The 26,477-nt window shown below is 48.1% G+C and overlaps 2 protein-coding genes across 2 annotated transcripts in view; one reads left to right on the forward strand and one right to left on the reverse strand.

The window, feature by feature from the left end:
- The window catches only part of LOC115466521 (sulfotransferase family cytosolic 2B member 1-like), a 1,032,539-nt gene that overhangs the window by 412,418 nt on the left and 593,644 nt on the right, over window positions 1-26,477 (reverse strand). The window lies entirely within an intron of this gene.
- LOC115466496 lies at window positions 992-26,413 on the forward strand. Its single transcript, XM_030197756.1, has 12 exons — window positions 992-1,079; window positions 2,195-2,316; window positions 2,724-2,912; window positions 3,531-3,587; window positions 3,753-3,806; window positions 3,888-4,247; window positions 17,490-17,804; window positions 20,607-21,560; window positions 22,928-23,653; window positions 24,462-24,629; window positions 25,010-25,231; window positions 25,314-26,413. Exons 2-12 carry the CDS (start codon window positions 2,271-2,273, stop codon window positions 25,826-25,828), a joined length of 3,606 nt encoding a protein of 1,201 aa, XP_030053616.1. The 5' UTR covers window positions 992-1,079; window positions 2,195-2,270; the 3' UTR covers window positions 25,829-26,413.

Genomic DNA, 26,477 nt, shown 5'->3' on the forward strand with positions numbered 1-26,477 from the left:
CACAGGGAGGGTCCAAAGGGAGGTGATCTGCCTCTTTCACACGGAGGTGAGGTGCTGCCGATTTGAATGCAGGGGGCCCAGTGGCGGATGGAGCAGGGGCGTAGCCAGATAGCCAATTTTGGGTGGGCCTGAGCCCAAGGTGGGTGGGCATGGAATTCCCCCCTCCCCGGCCCCTCCAGTTTGCTCTTCTCTCCACCCCTCCCTGCCCACAAACCCCAAATATTAAATACTTGAGCTGGTAGGGTCCCTAAACTCTGCCAGCTGAAGATTTCCTACTTCTACTTGAGCAGCCAGCACTCTTCCAAATGGTAGCCAGCAGCACTTGCCTCAAATTGATGCTGCTGCTGGCAGGCCATGCATGCTCAGTGCTTTTGCATGTGTGAAAACTGAGCATGTGCAGAAGGGCCGGTCTTAGCGTCAGCTCAAGGCAAGTGCTGCTGGCTGACATTTGGAAGAGCACTGGCTGCCCAAGGACAGAAAATCTTCAGCTGGCAAGGTTTGGGAATACCCACCAGCCGTAGTAAGAGTGTCACACCACCTGTGGCTACGCCACTGGGATGGAGGGGAGCTGTCGACGGTGCTGGGGGTGGGCATGTGGCGACTGGGGACTGCGGTGCCGGTGGCCTGAGAGCAGGAGAGGGAGGTGACTGGAGGGGTAGGTAACTGGGGGGGGGGGCAGCGCAGTCTCTGGGCAGCCCTGTTCTGGAGCACTGACAAAAAACATTTTGAATACAACCCCCCCCCCCCCATCCCCTCCTAAGAATGCAAAATCTAGGAGGAGGTTTAATAAGACGACAGAAATCGTGCAAGTTTGCCATTATTTTCAACAGCGATCGCAATTGTTTGCGTGTCTGGTGTCTCCAAACTAGTTTCGCAAACATATGGGGGCGTAGCAGAGGGCGGGGAAGGGGCGTGTACTGGAAGCCCTTGAAAACAGAGTGGGCGTGGTGTGAGGGAACCGCGTGCCCGGTACACAGGAGGCGTGGCAGAGGGCGTGGAGGGGCGTGTAAGAAATTAGAACGTGCAGAAAGTCCGAAACAAACAGCAGCGTCGTTTGTTTCAGATCCGGTGATCCCCAGGTAAGAACGTGCAATAGACAGACAGATCGCTCTTCACTCTATTTTCAGCGTGTCGGTCTTCTCCCTTCTAGCATTTTGTTTATTAGGATCAGCGCACACACAGTCGGGAAGAGGAAACGAAACTGAAAGCTGTTGAACCCACCAGGGATGGCTGCAGATCTACTATTTATCAGTTCTATAGCGCTACTGGACGTACGCAGCGCTGTACACTTGAACATGACGAGACAGTCCCTGTTCGACAGAGCTTACAATCTAATTAGGACAGACAAACAGGACGATAAGGGAATTAAATTACTAAGGAGTAGGGGCAGAGCAAACTCTCATGCCTGGACAAAATGGAAACTGCTAATCACCAGACCACCACATACCAATTACACTGCAGCTGGTCTTACTAGCAGCATCTTAATCACCAGCAGATAACTGAGCAAAGCTCAGAGAGGGCAGACAATGGAAGCTTGCCTGCGTCTGCTGTTTGACCTCCCCAAGATCTTTTACCTACTTGTCCAAATCTTCACCAAATAGGAACTTGCCCCTAAAAAGAAAGCTGCTATGCCTGAACTTCAACATTGCCTCCACAGCCGTTCCTGAACCACAAGTGCTTTCATAATGAAATTGCAACTGCCATCCTTCTGGCAGATCCCCGTTTCAGGTTATACAAGATCTCTGAAATATATGCCAAACCTGACTCCAGCTGGGAGACCTCGTTGACCCTTGCATCTGTGTCTCTTGATAGGGCTGAGGGTACTGTTGGACCCATCACACCTATAAAATGCTCCTTAAGTTAGACTATACTCACAACCCCAAGATCTGAGAGTTTGCCCTGAATTAATCCCTCCTGTCCCCAGAGCATCTTTCCTAGCCCTAGGGGGACTGTCTTCCTTCCTCCCCAGTCCGCTCTTTAATCTGCCCCTCTTTGTTCCCAGGACAGGAGCAGTGCTGGGGGGGGGGGGGGGGGGGGAGAGACTGACAGAGCTGTGGCTGAAGCCCCCTGATTTTCCCCAGGACAGGGGTTGCTTTGAAGTGATGAAGAACTGACATTGATTGAACCCTCCCTCCCCCAGTCCCTTCTGCATTTGATATTTTTAATATATTCCTACTTTTATCCCCACACACAGAGGTGACAGGTAGCACTTTCTGTCTTCAGATCAAGAGTCACTTCGGGCACTTGCTCTCGCCGGCTGGAGCTTAACCATGACCACCTTAAACCACAACCAGATAATGGAGACATTTCAACAAGGTGATTTTTGTGAAGGAGTGAGGGGTAAAATGTGGTATGGATACAGAGGATCCTCAGTGGTAGGGAAGTGAGGGGTAAAGCCTGGGATGGACACAGAGGATCCTCAGTGGTGGGGGAGGGGGTAAAGCCTTGGAGGGGCACAGAGGATCCTCAGTGGTGGGGGAGTGAGGAGTAAAGCGTGGGAGGGGCACAGAGGATCTTCAGTGGTGGGGGGGTAAAGCCTGGGAGGGGCACAGAGGATCCTCAGTGGTGGGGGAGAGGGGTAAAGCCTGGGAGGGGCACAGAAGATCCTCAATGGAGGGTGAGTGAGGGGTAAAGCCTGGGGTGAGCACAGAGGGTCCTTAGAAGTGGCAGAGTGAAGGGTATGCTAGACGCTTTAATGGAGTTTTGTTTTTCATACTTTGCAGGACTGGAGGGACATATTTGGTTAGTATCCCAGTGGCTCACCAGTTTGCCTCGTGCAGAGAAACTCAGGACTCTGAAAAAGTGCCAGAACAGGAAACATGGCCTGGACTTGGCGGAAGTCTCCCGAATGCCGGGTGTTAGACCCCTAGGTTGTAAAAAGTTTCAAAATCCCATCATCCCAGAGAAACCAGGTGTGTTGTGGCGATGGAGCTGACAGGGCTCCTGGTCACGGGCAGCACGATTTGCGTCAGGGTCAGGCACCAGTTGAGTAGCTTTTCACACTGCCTCCTGCCATGTCTTGGCCACAAGCCATTCCGTTTCTCTGCCTGGCCATCCCATGCTCTGTATCCCTAGATCTTTAGCTGCCCAGCTAGCAGAAGGGGGTGTGAGGGGACCAGTTGCTCCCCCAAACAGATTTTGAATAAAATAGCGCCTATGTGAGTTGAGCCAGCAGCCTGATACCGGCACCTATTTTGCAAAAAGTCCCCAGATGTCAAAACCCAGCTCCACTTCTGCCAGCTAGCGTGATCCAGGCACCAGTCTTCACCTTTCACCCCTGTGGAAGGCTCATGTCAAAGCTTTATCAGCTCTTCTTCAGTTCAAATCTGTATGGTGAAAAAGGGTGGGAGAGAGTTATGAGTGAGGGAAGGAGAGGAGTGGACGTCCAGTGTGGTCAGAGAAATTGGAAGGCTAATTTGAAGAGCTGCTGCCCCCCCCCCCCCCGGGAAGGGCAAGAGAAACACTGAGTTATATCCTCTGTTCTGTTCTTTCCTCTCCCTGCCTCTTCCCATCTCGGTGCTTGAAAACAGATGACCAGAAACACTTCAACTTCTGCTCCTGTTTCAAGAAGAAACTTAGGAAACCAGGTCAGTACAACCCTATTTCAGAAGCTGCACAAGTCCCCTACTCCAAGGACAGGCTACTTATGTCTGGGTGGAAATAGCAGAGGAGACTCCGGCTAAATGCAGAGAGGTGATGAAGATCTAGAAATTGCATTTTAAATCTCATATTTACCATTTTTATTTCCTTAGACAATCGGTACATGAGGTTCCTGATGACCTTAAAGACTCCTGTGTCTTCTCAAGGTGTGCCTGCCTAAAGTGCTTGTGTCTTTGTGTGTCTTTGTGGCCTGCAGGATGTCCTCAGTCTCACTCTTCTTTCTGCAGGTTTGAAAGCTAAATCTGTTCACAAGCATCCCCGGCAGGGATTTGCATCTGCAAATTCTCCAGCCCACCCAAAGATCCCACCTTCCAAATCTTCACCACAGAAACTTCCTCCTAGAAATCCTGCCACCCTTCAGGAAGAGAAGATCCGCCAGCTGCTGCCCACACTGCTGAAGAAGTTCCCGGCCGGACTGCGGATCCCCAGGCTAGAGGATGTTGTGAGGAGGGAGTACGGGATTGACCTGGCAACGGTCATCCAAGATCTGCGGTATCCAGACACGCGGAGTTTTCTCCTGCAGATAGCAAACATCATGCTCTTGACCCCAGCACGAGGCGCCAGAACCCTGGTGAAGTATCGGAAAGGTAATCACTGCTTAACCCATCCGGTTAAACGTCCTTGGCCCCCTGTCTTCAGGTGGGGAGGGGGCTTTGGAAGCAAGATCCTGGTTAGCTTTGGAGGTGTGTTGGGTGTGGGGGTAGGACAGAGAGAGTGAATCCAGGAGAGCAGAGATCAGTGCACCAGGTTCACTTCCTCCACGTGAACGTTCCTGTATTTATTTATGTCAGTGGCGTATTTTACCTGTGTGTTTTGCATTTATCCATTGTTTATTGATACATTAATAATAAGAATAATATCAATATATTATTCTTATTAATGTATCTCCCCATCTTTATATTTCATTCATGAATTTATTTAGTGTTAAACAATTTTTATTGAACAAATCAAGGGTCCCTTTTACTAAGGTGTGCTGAAAAAGTGAAATTAGAAAAGGTGCAGAGAAGGGCGACGAAAATGATATAGGACGACTTCCCTATGAGGAAAGGCTGAAGCGGCTAGGGCTCTTCTGCTTGGAGAAAAGGTGGCTGAGGGGAGAAATGTGGGGTACAAATGCAGCAAATAAATATGATAGAGGTCTATAAAATGATGAGTGGAGTTGAACGGGTAGAGGTGAAGCGTCTGTTTACGCTTTCCAAAAATACTAGGACTAGGGGAGATGCGATGAAGCTACAAAGTAGTAAATTTAATACAAATCAGAGAAAAGTTTTCTTCACTCAATGTGTAATTAAACTGTAATCCGATGCCAGAGAATGTGGTAAAGGCAGTTAGCTTAGCGGGGTTAAAAAAAAGGTCTGGACGGCTTCCTAAAGGAAAAGTCCATAGACCATTATTAAAATGGACTTAGGAAAAATCCACTGCTTATTTCTGGGATAAGCAGCATAAAATGTATTGAACTTTTTCAGGATCTTGCCAGGTATTTGTGACCTGGATTAGCCACTGTTGGAAACAGGATGCTGGGCTTGATGGACCTTTGGTCTGTCCCAATGTGGCAATACTTATGTACTTTATAAATAGGCTGCGCTAGTGTAGACACGTGTTTTGGGTGTGCAGATCCATTTTTCAGCGTGCCTGTAAAAAAGGCCTTGTTTAAACATTTTTGCCGAAAATGGATGTGCGGCAAAATAAAAATTGGCGTGTGTCCATTTTGGGTCTGAGACCTTACCGCCAGCCATTGACTTAGCGGTAAGGTCTCGCACATTAACCGTATGGTGATCGTCTATGCTCATAGAATGACGATTACCGCCCGGTTTCTGCCGCATGCCAGAAAATAAAAATGATTTTCCTGCGCATGTAGCGGATGCACGTTAAAAATGAAATTACCGCAAGGGCCGGCAGTAAGTCATAATTGATGTGCACTGGGCGGCTTAATAAAAGGGGAGTTAAGAAAGTACAATATAAGAATAAGAAACAGAGGTCGTTCAATATTTTCACCCCGTAATCCCTCCCCTCCCCCTCTTCTCCCCTTCAAAAGAACACCCCATACAATCCAAACTCGAACAGTGAAGGGCTTGAACTCATAGACCTCCAGAACACCTACAGTACAATACTGTCTGACATATCCTCCCACCAGCCCCCCACCCAAACTGATACCTAGGTTCAAAGATAAGGAAAACCAAGAACCCTCAAATCCAAACTGAGGGGCCCTTTTATAAAGGCGCAGGAGAGGTAGGACTAGGTGGCATGCGATGAAGCTACAATATAGTAAATTTAAAACAAATCAGAGAAAATGTTTCTTCAACGTGTAATTAAACTCTGGAATTCGTTGCCAGAGAATGTGGTAAAGGCGGTTAGCTTGGCGGAGTTTAAAAAAAGGCTTGGATGGCTTCCTTAAGGAAAAGTCCATAGACCATTATTAAATTGGACTTGGGGAAAATCCACTATTTCTGGGATAAGCAGTATAAAATGTTTTGTACTTTTTTGGGATCTCGCCAGGTATTTGTGACCTGGATTGGCCACTGTTGGAAACAGGATGTTGGGCTTGATGAACCTTTGGTCTTTCCCAGTATGGCAATACTTATGTGGGTAGTGCGCATCAAATCTGCACCCAGCAGTAGTTCCGAGTTTGGCGCACACTGAATCACACGGTAGAATAATATTTTTCTATTTTCTATTGTGGGGGCCGTTCCTGGCGGTCATCGTCAGCGTAGTCACGGCGCGTGCTGCATGGTTACCGCGCAGGTAACGCGTGAGCCCTTACCACTACATCAGTGGCTGGCGGTAAGGGCTCAGGCCACTAGCTTTAGTTTTTGTGCACGCCCGTTTCCCGGCCCATTAAAAACGGGCTTTTCCCCCAGCCGCGGTAAAAAGTGGCCCAGCGCACACCCAAATCACGCACGCACACTACCGCAGGCCAACTGTAACCTTAAAGAAACTTCAGACTGATGAAAACACGACAGCTAGGCTTATCTTCGGAAAAACGCAATTTGAAAGTGCAAAACCTCTTCGCGAAAAACTACACTGGCTCCCAATCAAAGAAAGCATTGCTTTCAAAATCTGCTCTGTGGTTCACAAAATTATCTACCAACTTGATCGACCTACCAACTAGAAACACATCCGAATCAACACGAACGTACCTATCTGCTCTACCTAAGTTGCACAGGACTCAAATACAAATCAACCTACGCATCCAGTTTTTCCTACATAAGCACACAACTGTGGAACGCATTACCAAAAGCCTAGAAAACTACGAACGACCACCTAAACTTCCGGAAAACACTAAAAACTAACCTGTTTAAAAAGGCATACCCTACCGATCCAACATAAATGCCTGATCTCTGCAACACAACAAAACTAAAGAACGTAATGGACATAACACAACTCTTCCGTTGTACGATTCCCTAGTGTGGCCGTGCCACATGAACTTTATCTTACCACAACATCACTTTGTGTAATGTATCTCCATGGAGAGGTGAGCCCTTGAACACGATGAAGGAAACCCTCACCGGGCTGTCGGCCAAAACCCTGAGTCCTCTCTGTGCTTCCCGCCGTTCCCCAGGAGTTGAGCCCCTGAGTTTGGGCGGCCAGCAACAGAGAGAACAAAGTCCAGCACAAAGTTCACAGGGTTAGACCAAGCAGCAGGTCACAGCAAACCAGGGCTAGGCAACAGGTCAACACCAGGCAGTGGTCACTAGAAGGTCCAGGAACAGGCAGGGGTCAGTACCAGGCAGCGGTCAAAAGCAGGTCCAGGAACAGGCAGAGGTCAGTACCAGGCATCGGTCAAAAGCAGGTCCAAGAACAGTCAAAGGTCAGAACCAGGTATCCATCGGAAGTAGATCCAAAGCACTGCTACTAGTCAGCAAACCAAATAGAAGCCAAAGCACTGATAGACTGAGGGCAGAGCCTTAAATAGGAAGGAACCAGGCTCAACCAGGCACAGCTGAAAACAAGATGGCAGCCCCCATCAGGAACACCCTGCGACCAAATAAGGGCTTCCTTCCTGCAGCTGCCACCTCCAAGATGGCTGCCCTGGCCTAACAGCCCTCTCCAAGATGGCCGCCAAACCCTGGAATAAACCTGAATCCAAGATGGCCACCGGTGCCCAGCTCAGAACAGCCAGGAAACGTGACACTTTGTATTTGTTTACACTGGAGTCTGTAACGCCTCACCGGTACTATGTAAGCCACATTGAGGTAGATGCACTAAACGTTTTTCATCGTTAAATGAGCCCTCAGGGAAGAATTTCCTATCCTTTCCATGCACTTAAGCCTATTTTCCGACGACAGTAGCAGCTAACGAAAACGGAATGGAGATGAGCAATTAGTGTGAAAACCCCATTGAAACGACATGCACTAACCTTTTCCGATTGCCTTTACGCAGGAAAAAGGCAGGAAAACTAACGAGAGGTCTGGACCTCTCGTTAGGACAGCTCCGTGGCAGGAAAAAGTGTTAAGTGAAAAAATAAACAAACTTTGAGCCAATCCCAGCGCATTAGCAGAGCTAAAAGCGCTGTGATTGGTCCAAAGGACCTCAGAAAACACATAAAAAAATAAAACTAAAAAAAGGATCGGGAGGGGGCAAGGGCGCTCATCAGGAGCGTCCTGTACGGACGGCCTTGCCCCCCCCCCCCCGCTGCTCCCCACTTTCCGCCGCTCCCCCCACCCCGAAAAAGCAAACTTCTAGAAGCCCCTGCCCCCCTCCCTTCCTCACTACTCTCTCACCTCAGCTCCGCCTCCCGACATCCTCCATCCGTGCCCCGCCCCCTTTTGGGATCGTCGCCGCCATTCCCCTCCTCCATCGGGCCCCCCTTCCTCTTACCGGGCCCGTGCAGCGCCTCTCTCCTCTGTCCGAAGGCGCTGCACGGGCAAGAAGAAAGCTGAATCAGCTGATGCCTGCCTTCGCGATGGCGCGTCTTTCTTCTGCTGCGCCCGCCCCTGTCTGACGTCAGTAACCTACGTAGGTTACTGACGTCAGACAGGGGCGGGCCCAGGAGGAGAAAGACGCTCTATCGAAGCTAGGCGAAGGCAGGCATCAGCTGATTCAGCTTTCTTCTTGCCCGTGCAGCGCCTTCGGACAGAGGAGAGAGGCGCTGCACGGGCCCGGTAAGAGGAAGGGGGGCCCGATGGAGGAGGGGAATGGCGGCGACGACCCCAAAAGGGGGCGGGGCACGGATGGAGGATGTCGGGAGGCGGAGCTGAGGTGAGAGAGTAGTGAGGAAGGGAGGGGGGCAGGGGCTTCTAGAAGTTTGCTTTTTCGGGGTGGGGGGAGCGGCGGAAAGTGGGGAGGGGGCAGGGGCTGCTAGAATTTTGCTTTTTCGGGGTGGGGGGAGCGGCGGAAAGTGGGGAGCAGCGGGGGGGGGGGGGCAAGGCCGTCTGTACAGGACGCTCCTGATGAGCGCCCTTGCCCCCTCCCGACCCTTTTTTTTTATTTTTGTTTTTATTTGGGAGCCATGTGCTTGCGATTTGACTGTGTTTTGACTGTTTGTGGCATGCGCAGAGCAGCTAACATAACGCTTGGCTGCTCTGCGCATGATTTGGGGGCCGATTAACGATGTGTATTGTGATTCTTTGATACATTGTACGTTTCACTACCGATCTCAGCATGTGTGACTTTTTTTTTTGGTGCATTTTTCGTTATTTTAAAATCGTTAGGGACTTTAACAATTTAGATTTTTTTACGTTTGGTTGCTGCATCTGCCTCATTGAGTCTACAAATGGGTGGGAAAATGTGGGCTATAAATGTAACAAATAAAAGGACCCCTGAGCAATGTAAGATATAAGAAATGTTGAAAATATTCCCCCCCCCAACCATTGATTAACAGTGTAACACAGTTATTAACAGCAAAGTAAAAAGTACTATAACCAAAAAAATGATATAAAACCCCCAGTAAGTACAAGGTAGGCCGAAGCATAGATAAAACAAGAGAGGCACCAAGTGGCTCAGAACCTAAAAATCCTCCCCCACTTCCCTACTACCAATCCCCCTTACATTTTTTATATATTTATGTTTTTCCTTTTTTTCCATTGTTTATTGACATTAATTAATTAATTTTTTAATGTTTGCATTTCTACCCAACATTTTCCAACCTAATGGTAGGTTCAGGGTGGCTTACAGTTAACGTAAGGTATGTTGGTTACAGGTATATCATTATTCATACTTTTTCAATATTTTTATGTAGTTCCCTGTCTTTATATTTGATTCATATATTTATTTATGTTACTGGTGTATTTTACTTATGCTTTTTCCATTTATCTATTGTTTATTGACACTTTTTTGATATTTTTATGTATCTGTCTTTATATTTCGTTCATGTATTTATTTATTTAAGATCAACCTTGAGTTCACTAACAAGCCATCACCTCCTCTTCACCCACTAACCCTCTCCCTCAACCAACCAACCCAGGCCTCCTTCTCCTCCTTCTCTGAGATCACCGAGGATGAAACCTCCCGCCTTCTTTCCTCCTCGAAATGCACTACCTGTTCCTCTGATCCCATCCCCACCAACCTACTTAGCACCATCGCCCATACTGTCAACCCCTCCATCTGTCGCATCCTTGACCTCTCTCTCTCCACCGCAACTATCCCTGACACCTTCAAGCACGCCGTAGTCACACCTCTCCTCAAAAAACCTTCACTTGATCCTACCTGCCCCTCCAACTATCGCCCCATCTCTTACCCTTCCTCTCCAAAATACTTGAGCGCGCCGTTCACAGCCGCTGCCTCGATTTTCTCTCCTCTCATGCCATCCTCGATCCACTCCAATCCGGTTTTCGCCCTCTCCACTCGACAGAAACAGCACTCTCTAAAGTCTGCAATGACCTGCTCCTGGCCAAATCCAGAGGCCACTACTCCATCCTCATCCTCCTCGATCTTTCCGCCACTTTTGACACTGTCAATCACGATTTACTTCTTGCCACTCTGGCCTCATTTGAGTTCCAGGGCTCTGTCCTCTCCTGGTTCTCCTCCTATCTCTCCCACTGCACCTTCAGGGTATACTCTCATGGATCTTCCTCCACTCCCATCCCGCTATCTGTTGGAGTTCCCCAGGGATCTGTCCTTGGACCCCTTCTCTTCTCTATCTACACCTCTTCTCTAGGCTCACTAATCTCATCTCATGGTTTCCAGTATCATCTTTATGCTGATGACACCCAGCTCAATCTCTCCACACCAGACATCACAGCAGAGACCCAGGCCAAGGTATCGGCCTACCTATCCGACATTGCTGCCTGGATGTCCAACCACCACCTGAAGCTGAACATGTCCAAGACCGAGCTCCTCATCTTTCCACCTAAACCCACTTCTCCTCTTCCTCCACTCTCTATCTCGGTTGATGGCACCCTCATCCTCCCCGTCTCTTCTGCCTGCAACCTCGGAGTCATCTTCGACTCCTCCCTCTCCTTCTCTGCGCATATCCAGCAGACTGCCAAAACCTGTCGCTTCTTCCTCTTCAACATCAACAAAATTCGCCCTTTCCTCACTTAGCACACCACCCGAACCCTCGTCCACGCCCTCATTACCTCTCGCCTCAACTACTACAACCTACTCCTCACTGGCCTCCAACTCAGCCATCTATCCCCCCTTCAATCCGTTCAGAACTCTGCCGCACGTCTTATATTCCGCCAAAACCGTTACTCTCATATCACCCCTCTCCTCAGGTCACTTCACTGGCTTCCGATCAGATACCGCATACAATTCAAGCTTCTCCTCCTTACTTACAAATGCGCTTACTCTGCTGCTCCTCACTACCTCTCTACCCTCATCTCCCCCTACGTTCATGCCCGTAACCTCCGCTCACATGACAAATCCCTCCTCTCTGTACCCTTCTCCACCACTGCCAATTCCAGGCTCCGCCCATTTTACCTTGCCTCACCCTATGCCTGGAACAATCTTCCTGAACCCCTACGCCAAGCCCCCTCCCTATCCATCTTCAAATCCTTGCTTAAAGCTCACCTCTTCAATGCTGCTTTCGGAACCTAACCTTTTGAACATATAGACTGCCCCAATCTGCCTGACTACAGATTGACTGTACATTTGTCTCTTAGATTGTAAGCTCCTTGAGCAGGGACTGTCCTTCCATGTTAAATTGTACAGCGCTGTGTAACCCTAGTAGCGCTTTAGAAATGTTAAGTAGTAGTAGTAGTTATGTTACTGGCATATTTTACTTATATTTTTTTATATGAATGTTCTTATCTACAAGGCGTTAACTTTGGCCCTGTATATCCAGAGGCTTAAACCTGGAGCTGCATGTTACCGAGAATTAACTCTTATTTTGGATCCCATTCTTTATTTAATACAATTGATGACAAGATAAACAACTCAATCACTTACAGTTCCCTTTATTTTTATTTTCTTTTTATATAGAAACTAGAAAAAAGGCCCGTTTCTGAACACAATGAAACGGGCGCTAGCAAGGTTTTCCTCGTAGTGTATGTTTGAGAGAGTGTGTGTGAGAGTGACTGTGTGAGAGAGAGAGAGTGAATGTGCGAGTGTGTGTGTGTGACAGAGAGAGATTGAGACTGGGTGCGAGTGTGTTTGTGAGAATGAGAGTGTGTGGCAGGGTCCCCCCTCCGCCTCCTCCCCTTCTGCCCGTCCAGTACCTGTCCTGCCGCCCTCTTTGCGACGCCACGCCCCCCCCATGTCGCCGCCGCCGCTCACCCCTCCACCACCCCTGAGGTCTCCACTGCTCCCCCCCTCCACCCCCCAAGGTGATCCAACATCCCCCCCCCCAAACTGCCCCGAGGTATCTCCCTCCCTCCGAGTGTCGGGGTCCCCCTCCCTCCCTCCCAGATCCCCGATTTTCAGGGTCTCCCTTCCACTTCCAGGATCCCCCCTCCCTCCCTCCCAGTCCTCGCTCACAGTTCCAGGGTCGTCGTGCCTCCCCGCCTCCCGTCCACTGCCAGTCCCCCTCCTTCTAAATTATAGAAGTCTCACTTACTTAGTCTGGGTGACCGCGGATAGTGGCAGCAGCAGCATCGGTAAACAGCATACAGGCTTGGCCTGTCTCTGTCTCTCAGCTCTGGTCCCGCCCTCATTTCTTGTTTCCACTAGAGGGGGGGGGGGGGGGTTGTGGTGTGCCATGCTGGCGAAGTGGCAGGAAGTGGCGTGTGGCTTTGAGGGTGGTTATTGTTGCATGGCAGATTGTGTGTATGTTGATGTGGGGAGTTTGGTTGTGTGGGTGGGTGTGAGTGAGAGATGCTGATTCTCCATGGTAGATCTTGTGTATGTAGTTGGGGGGGGGGGGGGAGTGTGTGTATGTGAGTGAGACACAGAGATCTAGATTCACCATGGCAGAGTTTGTGTATGATGATGTGGGGGGTGGTTGGGGGAGAGTGTGTGTGTGTGTGTGAGTGAGAGAGAGAGAGATGTTGTTTTTCCTTGTTAGAGTTTGTGTATTAAGGGGGGTGGGGGGAGTGTGTGAGTGAGAGAGAGATGCTGTCTCTCCATGGCAGAGTGTGTGTGTGTCTTGAGTGAGAGAGATGTTGATTTTCCATTTTAGAGTTTGTGTGTGTGAGGGCGTTTGTGAGGGAGGCGGCGAGTGGATTTCAGGGGGGGTGGAACTGGGAGGGAGGTTGTTTGCGGTGCCAGAGACGTTGGGAGAGTGGGTAGTTGTGTGTGGGAGGGCGTTTGTTAGGGAGGCGGCAAGTGGATTTCAGGAGGTTTGTTTGCGGCACCATTATCGTTGACGTTTGGAGAGTGGGTCATTGTGTGTGGGAGGATGTTTGTGAGGGAGGCGGTGAGTTGATTTCAGGGGTGGTGGTTGCGGCGCCATTACCGTCTCAGTCTTGATACCGGCGACGTTGGGCGCGGACTGATGCTTGCTGGGCGGCGCAGTGTAACATATTCTTGGATTGCTTTGGTGTGTCTCGTGCTGCTATGTTGTGGTTGGTCACAGCTGCTTGTGACGTACCAGGAAGTACTGACGTCAGTTAATGAGATGGATAGCACGAATGCCTCAAGGTTTAAGTGCCACGCAGTCGGCTTCAGAACGTTGGATGTGCTTTTTATTATATAGGATAATCATTTTCGTCATCATAAGAAAAAATAAAGGCATATAGCACAGCACTGAAATCCACAATAATACAGCATCGCAAATAAAGCAAGCTCTGGAGCACTGACAGATACATTTTGAATATAACACCCTCCTCTTCACAGACCCCTCAAACTCCCCTTATATCCCCCGTTCCCGATCCGCTCCTAACAGAGAGAATGCAAAACCTAGGAGGTTTAATAAAACAATAGGAACCTCACAACCTCGCAATTGCTTTCAATAGTAGTAGTGATAGCAATTCTTTTGTTCTGGCCAATATGGCGGTGACCGGGGGGGGGGGGGGGGGGGGGGGAGGAGAATGGTGTCAACTTTTTCACATCATGCAGACTCTTGTCATTAAACCTCCCCGTACCATCTGCCCGCAACCTCGGAGTCATCTTCGACTCCTCCCTCTCCTTCTCTGCCCATATCCAACAGACAGCCAAGACCTGTCACTTCTTTCTCTATAACATCAGCAAAATTCGCCCTTTCTTCTCTGAGCACACCACCCGAACTCTCATCCACTCTCTCATTACCTCTCGCCTTGACTACTGCAACCTACTCCTCGCTGGCCTCCCACTTAACCATATATCCCCCCTTCAATCTTTTCAGAACTCAGCTGCGCGTCTTATCTTCGGCCAAGACCTTTACGCTTATATCACCCCTCTCCTCAAGTCACTTCATTGGCTTCCGATCAGGTACCGCATACAATTCAAGCTTCTCCTACTAACATACAAATGCACTCAATCTGCAGCCCCTCATTACCTCTCTACCCTCATCTCCCCTTACGCTCCTACCCGTAACCTCCGATCACAGGACAAATCCCTCCTCTCAGTACCCTTCTCCACCACCGCCAACTCCAGGCTCCGCCCCTTCTGCCTTGCCTCACCCTATGCCTGGAATAAACTCCCTGAGCCCATATGTCAAGCCCCCTCCCTATCCATCTTCAAATCTTTGCTCAAAGCCCACCTCTTCAATGTCGCTTTCGGCACCTAACTATTGTACCTCTACCCAAGTAACCTAGACCGCCCCGATTTCTGATTGACTACATAGTTTGTAACCTTTAGATTGTAAGCTCTTTTGAGCAGGGACAGTCCTTCCCCATGTTAGACTTGTACAGTGCTGCGTAACCCTGGCAGCAGGGTTGCCAGGTGGAAAATATTTTTCCAGCCTAAAGGAGCCCAAAATCCAGCCCAAAACCCGCCCAAACTCAAACCCCGCCCCTGACACCCCCGCCCCCGCGTCATCACCCCCGCCCCCGCCGTCATCGGCCCCGCCTTCCCCGTCACTAACCCCGCCTTCCCCGTCACCCCGCCTCCCACGTCACTAACCCCGCCTCCCACGTCACTAACCCCGCCTCCCACGTCACTAACCCTGCCCAAAAACGTCACTAACCCCGCCCACCGTGGCCGAAAAAGCCACCTAAAAAAACCGCCCGAAGCACAAAAACCAGCCCAAAAAACCGCAACCCGCCGCGGGCAAAAATTTCCCGCGGCGGGTCGCGGAAAACCGCCCAATTGGGCGGTAAAACCGCCCACCTGGCAACACTGCCTGGCAGCGCTATAGAAATGCTAAGTAGTAGTAGTAGTAGTAGTAGCTCTAGTCATGTGGGTGGGATCCAGCCAATGGGATTGGGAAGGATATATAAGCAGAGCACTGGAAGGCAACTCAGCCAATGGAAAGGATGTGGGGGGCAGAGCACTGGGAGGCATCTCCACTCTTAGAGATTGTGGTTAGGATCTAGCCAATGGGAAGGCAGTGGGGGCAGACCAGGCTGTGGGTAGGATCCAGCCAATGGGAAGGCAGTGGGGGCAGACCAGTGAAAGGCTGTGGGTAGGATCCAACCAATGGGAAGAGAAGGGGAGGAGCTGAGCTTTGCATAGGGCACTGGGGAGGCTAAACATGTCATAGGAGGAAAGTGTGAGGGGCTGAGAAAAGAAGCTGGAAGCACCAGAGGATTCTGGGTGTCTGAAGACCTGAAGGCAAGTGTGTGTCTAGTGAGATTGTTTGGGTGAAGAGAGTGGGGGTGCATCTGTGTTTATCTGAAGAGCGAGAGTGGGGTGTGTGTGTCTTACTGAAGAGCGAGAATGGGGTGCATATGTGATGAGAGAGAGAGGGCTGTAAATTTATACCTCAGACCCACTGCCTGTAAATCTTTCTTTGGGGCAGTCAACCCTAGGCATCTCTGGACTGTACCAGAAGCAATGGAGGGTGAACCAGGGCCACCGAGAGGGGGTGGGCAGAGGGGGCAAGATTCCCCAGACCCGGCGCCAGCTATCATAAGAGACTGCTGTGCCAGCCACAGGTCTTTCGTCCTTCTGCGTCGTCCTGTTTATGCAGGAACAGGAAGTTACTTCACAGGAGGCGGGACATAACAGGAAGAAGGATCTATAGCCGGCAGAGCGCACTCTGTCATATGCTGCTGTGGGGGGGGGGGGGGGGGGGATAGGGGTAGGGCAGGGCCCTGAAGATTGTTTCCCTTGGCCCAGCTTTGTCTCTTGGCAGCTCTGGGGTGAACATATCTTGCCCAGACCATCACTAAATAGTAGGCTGCTTCATTCAACGCGTGCATTGCACAGTCCCCCTGCACGCTGATATCTAGAATTGGATCCTGGGGAAGGGGGGCGGGGAGGGGCTGGGAAAGAGTGATTGTGATGGGGGAAAGGTTCATAGTAAGGGCCCGCACATGTATTTTTGCCTAGGCCCAGTTTAGTGTTAATCTGGTCCTGCTAGAGAGACATCAAATTGAGGAGAACTGAGACACCAGAATCCTGATATCAAACATTGTAAGCCATGGGACACGCTCCCAAATGGACCTCACAATAGCCCTGGTGCTGGTCAGTCCTCAGACACTGCATCTCATATGGGGTGTTCTCGGGGTGTCTCCCCGTCTGCTTCCCAGCCCCCACCCCCACCCCAGTAAATCACCCACTGATCTCTGTCTCTGGGGTATCTCCTCCTCCTTCACGCTACCCTCAGCTTTGGGCCTGAGCTATTTATTTATTAGGATTTATTTACCGCCTTTTTGAAGGAATTCACTCAAGGCGGTGTACAGTAAGCTATGTTTATTCTAGCCCCTCCTCACAGTATTTGTTCTAGCCTCACCCCCTCCATCCTAAGGGGATGAAATTGGAGCTGACTCAGCAGAGCAGAAAATAATTGCTGTCCTCACTTCTCCAGCCCCTCCCCTCCTATTGCCTAGGCAATGCCTAGAGGGGAAGGGCTGAAGCAGTCAACAACAGTTCCCAGGTATGGGAATAGGATGGCATCTTCCAAAAGTTTTATGTTTGTTATGCTGTTAACAAAATTGTACATTTTTGTGTTTAATTGGAACCTTCTCTGAACCTGTATTTCAATGGATTTTATGGGGTATGAGACCCTAATAGCATAGCAAACTATACCTGCTGTACACCAGCTTGGGTGAATCTCTTCATAAAGCTTGTTAATAAATCCCAATAAATAAATAAAATTTGGCACCAGAGGGCAACTGGCTGTATTACCTGCCCTTAAATCTGGGCATGTCACATTCTCTGTGTATCGAGGGGTGATTTCTAGAGTTCACATAATGATGAACCTCCGGATTTTGACTTTCAGTTCAGTTCACCGACAAGCTGATGATACTCAGGGTCCCCAGAAAGTTGACATCAACTGGGCTTCTAATCTTGCTTGACTGAAGGAATCCAAGTAGGGAAACCGAACTAGAAGCCTGTGAATTCAGTGGGGTAAACCGAGGATGGTGTCGGGTGAATCTGAAGTCAGCAACCCTACTGCTACATAGTTTTCTGTATTTCTTTTTGCTTAGAAGTTGGTCGAGGGTCTGGCAAGGATTTTGTCCACCATCCAAGAGGAAGCCAGCACTCCATCTTCCCAGTTCAGATGGCTCCTGCAGACCGCAAAAATGAAATCCTGAGGCTGATCCATCAGTCCCTGCACAAGACGTCTGGCCTGCAGATTAAGAAACTGAAAGGGGTCTTGTGGACGCAGCACGGCATCGATTTGGAGAAGGTCAGCCGAGACCTGAACTACAAGAATGCTTTATGCTTCCTGCAGCAGGCCCCAACCATCCAGCTCTCGGATCCTACCAGAAAGGACAAGTGCGTGGTCAGGATTGACAAAGGTAAAACGTTCAATTACTCATCTGTCTCTCATCCTAATTATTATTATTTGTTGCATTTGTATCCCATATTTTCCCACCTATTTGCAGGCTCAATGTGGCTTACATAGTACCTTGAAGACGTTTGCCAGCTCCGGTAGAGAAACAAATACAAAGTGATGTTATAGTCGAATAAGGTTCATATGTGACAGACATATTGGGAATCGTAGAGAAGAAGAGTTGTATAGTGTTCATTTCGAGCTTTAGTTACATTGAGGGGCATAATCGAACGCGAACGCCCATGTGTAAGGACGTCCATCTCCGAGAATGGATACGTTAAAGGGTGGACCGAACCGTATTTTCGAAAAAGATGGATGTCTATCTTTAGTTTCGAAAATACACTTTGAGCCAGGCAAATACATTGGAGGTGGGCATTTTTTGAGCTGGGCGTTTTCGTTTTTCAGCGATAATCTAAACCGAAGTGGCCCAGCTCAAATACGAACAAATCTAAGGCTTTGTGTCGTGGGAGGGGCCAGGATTCGTAGTGCACTGGTCCCCCTCACATGCCAGGACACCAACCGGGCACCCTAGGGGGCACTTTTAAAAAAGAGAAAGAAACATTAAATTACCTCCCAGGTACATAGCTCCCTTCCCTTGGGTGCTGAGCCCCCCAAATCCCATTCCTCACAACTCAGCACCATTACCATAGCACTTAATGGTGAAGGGGGGCACCTACATATGGGTACAGTGGGTTTTGGGGGGGTTTAGAGGGCTCCCATTTACCACCACAAGTGTAACAGGTGGGGGGGAGATGGGCCTGAGTCCACCTGCCTGAAGTCGACTGCACCCACTAAAAACTGCTCCAGGGACATAGTAACATAGTAGATGACGGCAGAAAAAGACCTGCATGGTCCATCCAGTCTGCCCAACAAGATAAATTCATATGTGTATACCTTACCTTGATTTGTACCTGTCTTTTTCAGGGCATAGACCGCATAAGTTTGCTCAGCAGGATTCCCCACCTCCCAACCACCAGTCCCGCCTCCCATCACCGGCTCTGGCACAGACCGTATAAGTCTGCCCTCCACTATCCTCGCCTCCCAACCACCAACCCCTCTTCCCCCACCTGCTCCGCCACCCAATTTCGGCTAAGCTTCTGAGGATCCATTTCTTCTGCACAGGATTCCTTTATGTATCCTGTGCAGAAGGAATGGATTATGCCCCTCAATGTAACCTGCATACTGCTGTCATAGAGCTGCAGATGACATTTGAGGCTGGCATACAGGCTGGAAAAAAATGTTTTTAAGTTCTTGTTTTTTGGTGGGAGGGGGTTAGTGACCATTGGGGGAGTCAGGGGAGATCATCCCCGATTCCCTCTTGTGGTCATCTGGTCATTTAGGGCATGTTTTGGGGACCTGTTCGTGATAAAAAAGGGTCCAAAAAAAGTGACCTAAATTCTCGCTAAAAACGCCTTTCTTTTTTCCATTATCGGCTGAGCGCGCCCATCTCTGTTCAGCTGATAACCACACCCCAGTCCTGCCTCCGACACACCCCCGTCAACTTTATTCGTTCCCGCGACGGAGTGCAGTTGAAGACGTCCAAAATTGGCTTTCAATTATACCGATTTGGGCACCCATGCGAGAAAAACGCCCATCTCCCGATTTGAGTCGAAATATGGGCGTCTTTGACTTTCGATTATGAGGTGGATTGTGTCACAGGGTTCAGGCACTTAAGTTGGGTCGGTAGGGTAAGCCTTTTCGAACAGGTTGGCCTTTAGTAGTTCCTGGAAGTTGAGATGGTCATATGTTGTTTTCACAGCTTTTGGTAATGCATTCCACAGTTGTGTGCTTATGTAGGAGAAGCTGGATGCATAAGTTTATATTATATTTATTGCATTTGTATCCCACCTTTTCCCACCTATTTGTAGGCTCAAAGTGGCTTACAGAGTGTGGTTATGACATAATCATTTCGTGATAACAGGTACAGTTCTTACAGTTTGAATGTTGGTAAGAGAAGATAAGCATAGTCGTTTCATGATAACAAGTGCAATTGTTACTGTTTAAAGATTGGGTAAGGGAGGATAGTTGATTTTTTATTTGAGTCCTTTACAGCTTGGGTAGTGGAGATTTAAGTATGAACGTGTTGATGCGACTGTGTTTCTGGTTGGGAGGTCTATGAGGTTGGTCATGTATCCCGGGGCTTCGCCATAAATAATTTTATGGACCAAGGTGCAGATCTTGAAAGCAATAAGTTCTTTGATTGGGAGCCAGTGCAGTTTTTCTCGGAGGGGTTTTGGCGCTTTCGAATCATGTTTTTACAAATATTTATTTAATATGAGTCTGGCTGCTGTGTTTTGAGCGGTCTGAAGTTTCTTTATGGGCTGCTCTTTACATCCTGCATAGATTCCATTGCAGTAGTCAGCATGGCTTAGTACCATTGATTGTATCAGGTTGCGGAATGTTTCCCTCGGGAGGAATGGTTTCACATGTTTGAGTTTCCACATTGAATGGAACATTTTCTTGGTTGTAGAGTTCACTTGGCTCTCGAGTGTGAGGTAATAGTCGATTGTAACCCCGAGGATTTTCAGGCTATCTGAGATAGGGAGGGTGTAATCTGGAGTATTTAAATGTTGTTATTTGGTCATTTCCCTCCTTCTCCTTCCCTCACCTTTCTCACCTTCTCTGTTATTTCTCCCTGCCCTTTTGGCAAATCTGTGTTTTCTCATTGCACTTCCTTTTTGACCCACACTGTGATTCATCTTTCCTCCTAACTTTCTGTGTTAAATACCAGCGATTTTCCTTAAATGATGTCTCTTTCTGTTGTTAGGCATCAACAGATCATCCTTACTCATTTCTCCATATCCATTGTGCTCTGGCCAGCTTGGGAATGGGCTTCAAGATACCAGCCTCCAGGGTCCTGCTGTGACACATCCTTTTCAAGCCTCCCAAGCCACTCTTTCCCAGGCTCCAGTTGCCCAGACATCAAACTCTAAATCTGTCCATCTCCGTGATTTGGTCCAAACGTTAATCCATCAAATTTTATATAAGACATGTGGATTTGAGGTTAAGAAACTGATGCAAGTGTTGCTCATACAACACAAGGTTGACTTGGAGAAGGTGAGCCATTACCTGGGCTACAAGGATGCACTGAGCTTTCTTCAGAAGATACCAAACATCCAACTTTCAGATCCTGATAAGGGAAGTAAGTGTTTGGTGGTATTAGAAAAGGGTGTGAAACCACAACCCCTAATCTCCACATCTCTTCCAGCTCCATACCCAAAGGAGGGTGAAGTAATCCTTCCACCATACTCCAAGGCTGAAACCGTGACTTCATCAGCTAACGTGCCAGCTAGTCACCCAGAGCACATGCCAAACGTCAAAAGATTTACCACCACAAACGTATCTCCAAGATCCATGCGTCAACCCAATCATTATGTTCGCCCAACGATTCGTGTACTGACAAGGCCACCATCCATCACTTATCCCAACCAGTATCTGTTTGCCAAGGACACACATGTGAGTAACTGTGGTGTAATTCAGTTACCGCATGCTGCCCCAGTCCGGGTCCAATTTCCAGTCACGAATCCGTTGGGACAAACCAGACAGATCACCCTCTTGCTACCTTCTGGCGCCCACCTCTCCAGCACACCTTCATTAGACCGTTTCACCCAGCTCTCCCAAAACAGTCACGCCACCAAGCCAGAAGAAATTGAGGGCTGGAAAGATGACCTTCAGCAGAAGACAATCAGTTGGGAAAAATCCATGCCAACAAAACCAGCAGGTAAATAATCAACACTTTGGTTATGACCATTCCATCTGAACAATGTAATGTGAAGGAAAGGCAAACAACCAAGGAGCAAGAGTTCATTTTGTTTCATCAGCTGATCTTTTTTCATTCATAGCATTGCATCAATGATTTTTCTTCTCTAGAGTTGAAAGTTAACTTGAGAATGAACATCGTTTCCCAAGTGCCCTTCTTCTACCTCTACCTGTTGCCCAGTTATTGAGCAAGGCTCAGGTTGCAACATCAACTGGCCCACACTGGGCTGCAACTAGAGTGGTCGTTTCCGAGATGAGCACAAGGATATGCACCATTTGGCTTGTGAGAATGCCAGTTATGCCATGCTGTCACTTCCAATATCACTTTTTCCCCCAAAATAATCAGCTGTACTTCATAAGATCTAGTAACAAAACACTAGAGGTTTCTCTGGTGACGTGTGCTCCATCTCCCTCCCCAACCAAAGTAGAGATGGGAAGGAGGAACATCACGTGGGGAAGCCACTGCTTGCCTCATGATTGGTAGCATGGAATGTTGCTACTATTTGGGTTTCTGCCAGGTACTTGTGACCTGGATTTTCCACTTTTGGAAGAAGGATACTTGGCTAGATGGACCATTGGTCTTACCCAGTATGGCTATTCTTATGTTCTTATGAATCATTGTAGGTTCCTCTTCCAGCTGTTGGCCAAGTCCAGGTTTCAGTCACCTATCCAGGAGTTCAGATTAGGTCTCCTGTATACCCCTTGTATTCTTTCTCAACATCTCTGGTCCAAGACAGCTAACCCAGTTACCGAATTCAAGAAAGACATCCCTATGGCTTGAGAACTAGGGAAACTGGATTTGATTCCCACCACAGCTCCTTGTGACTCTAGGCAAGTCACTTAACCCTCCTTTGCCCGAGATCCCAAAATACGTACATGTATATAATATGTAAATTGCTTGAGTGTAACCACTGAAAGGCAGTATATCAAGTCTCATCCTTTTTCCCTTTCCTAATCACTTTATTTATAGTTGAGTTAGTCTCTTTAAGTGTTAAACGTTTACTATTAGAGACCATGTTGGTTTCTGTATATATTTTGTGGACGGGAGGGTAAGGGATGTTTTATTTAATAATTAGGATCATATTCTTGGTTCAATTGGGAAATGACGCTGTATTTTTCATGATGTTGTATTCTTCTGGGATTTGATTCCTGAGGCTGGATGACATTATTTATTTATTTTTTGTGATCCTGAATAAAAATTATTTCAGTTAGAATGGGAAGAACTCCACCAATCCCACATTTTTATGCCCAGTTTTTATTGCCTGTGGGTGAGGGGGTTGTTGATAGGGCTTTGGCTGGAATTAATTTGTTTATTTAAATTCAATTTAGGTCTGAAGAAGAAAGACCATGTGTTTCCGCACCAAGGCGCATCCAGTACCCCCTCATGTCCTGACCGACCTGTGGAGGAATATATGAAGAAGTGCCCGGACACGCAGGTTGTGAATGCCACACCTCCACCCCTTCAGCAGGACATGCCTTCTGATGTTTCTCAAAACACTCATGTTCTAAAGCACTTACCGGCAAACAGTTCTTCATTTAGTCAAAGGCCAGGACAAAGCGTTGATGGACAATGTCTTCCCTCGAATGAAGTGGCAACAGATCAGTTGTCTCCTGTATTGATTTCTGTGCCTCTCCCTATTTCTTCACCCATTGTACCATTAGTTCAACCAACATCTGAACCACAGGTGTCTGAGTCAGTAAGAGGCACTTCTTTGGTCACCAGGGTGTTGCCACCGCCCAGGTCCCTTCCAAACCAGCCACTGGGGAATGGCCAGCTCAACTACTTGGGTTTCCAACAGCAAATGGCCCCCATTTCCACCCCTATGACTGGCATTAGGGTAAGAAATTCCTTCCCAATGCCCAGCCCTGGATTCCAGACTCCATCCTTGCATCCAAAAGCAACTACCTGGCTCTCAGATGAATCCTCAAAGACTTACTTCGCTAGTCCCTCAACATCGGTGGCTGCCATGGACTCTACATACCTGGAGATGCACAAGGCTGAAGAATCTTCAAGATACAATTCATCAGGAGATCTAGCCGGCAATACCTCCCTAGGTATGAGGAAGCAGGTAGCTGTACCACTTCTCCCTTGAATAATAAGATCATGTTGGAACCATTTTGATGTTTAAGTCTAGTCATAGGGCTGTAATTCACAGGTTGGGTCATAGTCCAGTCTCTTAACCTAGACCTTAGTGAGCTTGTATCCGCATCACCCGACACACCCTTGTTGAGATTCTTGACTGGTGACATCAAAAGAGAGGTTCTCCACCTTCCCCTCGCATATTTCCTGGGTCATGGGAAGAGTATCACAATGTCCAGCCTTTATGATGCATTGCAAACTCTTTTATTCTATCCATAGTATCAGCATGCAGAAAGTGAAAATATTTCTAGTGATGAAGAGAAATGCAAAGGTATTGGGTGATCACCTGTGGGAGGAGTGTGATACCTCAGCAACATGAATGTTGCGGAGATAAGAGTGAGGGTGGCTGTGACTCAAGATATTCTGAGTAGAGGAGAATTTCATAAGAGTGTAATGGACTAGCATCCCACAGTCATGGGGAGGAGAGGCGGAGTGGGGGCAGGGTTCATACAAAAAAAGGAAAGATCGATAGGTGGATAGGGACAGGGTTATAGGCTTGGAAGGTTTGGTATGCAATGTTCGATATTGTCCTCTCTCCACAACTTCTTACCAAATGAATATGGATCCTCGTTTCAGAACGAACTTCATTTCTCATGGAACGCATTTGAAACTCGATGGGTGCGTGGGGAAGAAAGTCAAATGAGCACCACACCATCACAGTGTGGTTAGGATCTGTGGGCTGGTGCTGGTTTTTGTATCCATTGACGAGTTTGTTTTCTTCAGGGTGCAAAGAGGAGCCAGGCCCTTCACATTCCTCCTTCAGCATTTCTATGCCTGCCTCCACTTCAGGCCAGTCTCCAAGGAAACCTCTAGATGACCTTCCAAAGAACAGTGCTCCAGTGATACCTCCAAAACCAGCAGCTCTTCCTGTGGACCAGAAGACCATACCAGGTAATGCTTTTTATCTAGATGGTTGACAAAGGCGACCATCAAGATTAGAGTAATTGCTAGATCCAGTGTACCTCGAGTAGTCCTGGACACCCATCTCTTTTGGAAATTAACAGATGCCATCTCAACTTACACAGTTAACCTGAAGGCATTACAAGATGACATTATAATCTTCAACCCCCAATTGCTGTGGTGCAATACTAAAGTGGGGGTTGCACAGTTAATAGGGTGACCAAAACGGACTCATGTTATCCAAAAAGAATAAACTAGGTCTGGTTGATTCTTTGGACTTGTAGTTCCAGCATCTTTAAGATTGAGTCAGTCAGTGAACCTAGCTTTCAGCCTAAAGATCAGCATTGACCGTGGTCTTCCTTCCTTGGCAGGCCTTGATAAGATTGGGAAGTTACTTTCTTTGCCAGAATTTGCGTCTGGGATAAGAGTTGAGAAGCTGAATGAGATCATGAAGAAAAGGTGCAAGATAGACCTGGAGAAACTTGGGAAAGAACAAGGCTGCAAAGACATAATAAGCTTCCTTCAGCGACTTCCCAACATCAAGCTCTCGGATCCCGGAAAATGGAGCACCTGCATTGTTAAATTACAAAAAGGTAGGACATGACACCATTGAAGCTCTTTCTCACACCCTCATTTTTATCTTGAGGTAATAAATGTACTCTGTTTTCCTTTTAGCTTCCCAAAATGGAGCAAAGGCTACTTGTGAAGGTCAGAACCCATTTAGACCTGTTCCCACTCCACAGCAACCCACAGAGAAAGCACCTATTGAAGGCTGGGAGGATTCAGCCCCGACATGGTCTCCAAATCGAGTGACTCCAAGCATGATCCAGGAAGCCACCTCATGGTCCATGGAGGCCAACCAAATATCAGCACCACCACAAGGACCAAACCTATGTCCACATGAACATCTTGATCCCATTCTGAAGGAAGAAGTCCTGGTGGTCTTATTGCAAAAACCCCGTGGGGTCACCTTTGGGCAGTTTGCTGGAGTGTTCCACAAGACCCATGGCTACCAGCTGAAGCTCTCCAAACACGGCTACAAATCCCTCCAGAGCCTGTTGGATGACATGAAGGATTTGGTGGAAGTGTTGAATAAAGGGACTAAAGATTTAGTTATCAGATGCAGGTTTCCTTCTCGTCATCGGCTGGTAGAAATCTTTCCTAGTGGACCCAAGAGTGGGTTCTCCTGAAGTTAGTCCGATGACCTTCAGGACTGAAAAATTCCTATTTTCGTTTGTTAACGACATGCAACGACATGGGATATGTCGTTGGCAAATGATAGCCCATCCCTACTCTATATATCCTGGAGACGCTCAGAAGATATTCTTGGATTATACAGAATGTGAAAGGATGATTGGAGACGGTAGACCAGAAAACTGAATCTATACACACAACTATCAGTATTCTGCATAGGTTGCCAACTGGCTCCAGATTTGGTCAACAAGGTTAATCCAATCCAGATTTTACCCTATTGAATGCAGGGACTTGTAGCCAAACTGGATTCCTTATTAAAAGCAAGATTACAAGTCCCTGCATGCAATAGGATAAACCCAGGGCTGGATCAACCCTGTTGGGTGAATCTGGAATCAGTTGGCAGTTCTTAATTCTACATAACTCTCCTAACTGCTCCTTAGCACCACTTCTTACAGATTACCTCTCCCTTCTTTTCTACTCTCCCATGGACCGATGCTCAAAAGTTCCTGAGGTTTGTTTGTATATTAATACAAAGGAATCCTGTATAGTAGGTGTTGAATCATACAAGCTTAGCGGTGATTAGAGGGCAACACCAGTAACTGGGAAAGAAAACCAGTGTTGGGCAGACTTCTACGGTCTGTGCCC

This window comes from Microcaecilia unicolor, chromosome 3, assembly GCF_901765095.1.
Source record: "Microcaecilia unicolor chromosome 3, aMicUni1.1, whole genome shotgun sequence".
In the NCBI taxonomy this organism is placed as follows: domain Eukaryota; kingdom Metazoa; phylum Chordata; class Amphibia; order Gymnophiona; family Siphonopidae; genus Microcaecilia; species Microcaecilia unicolor.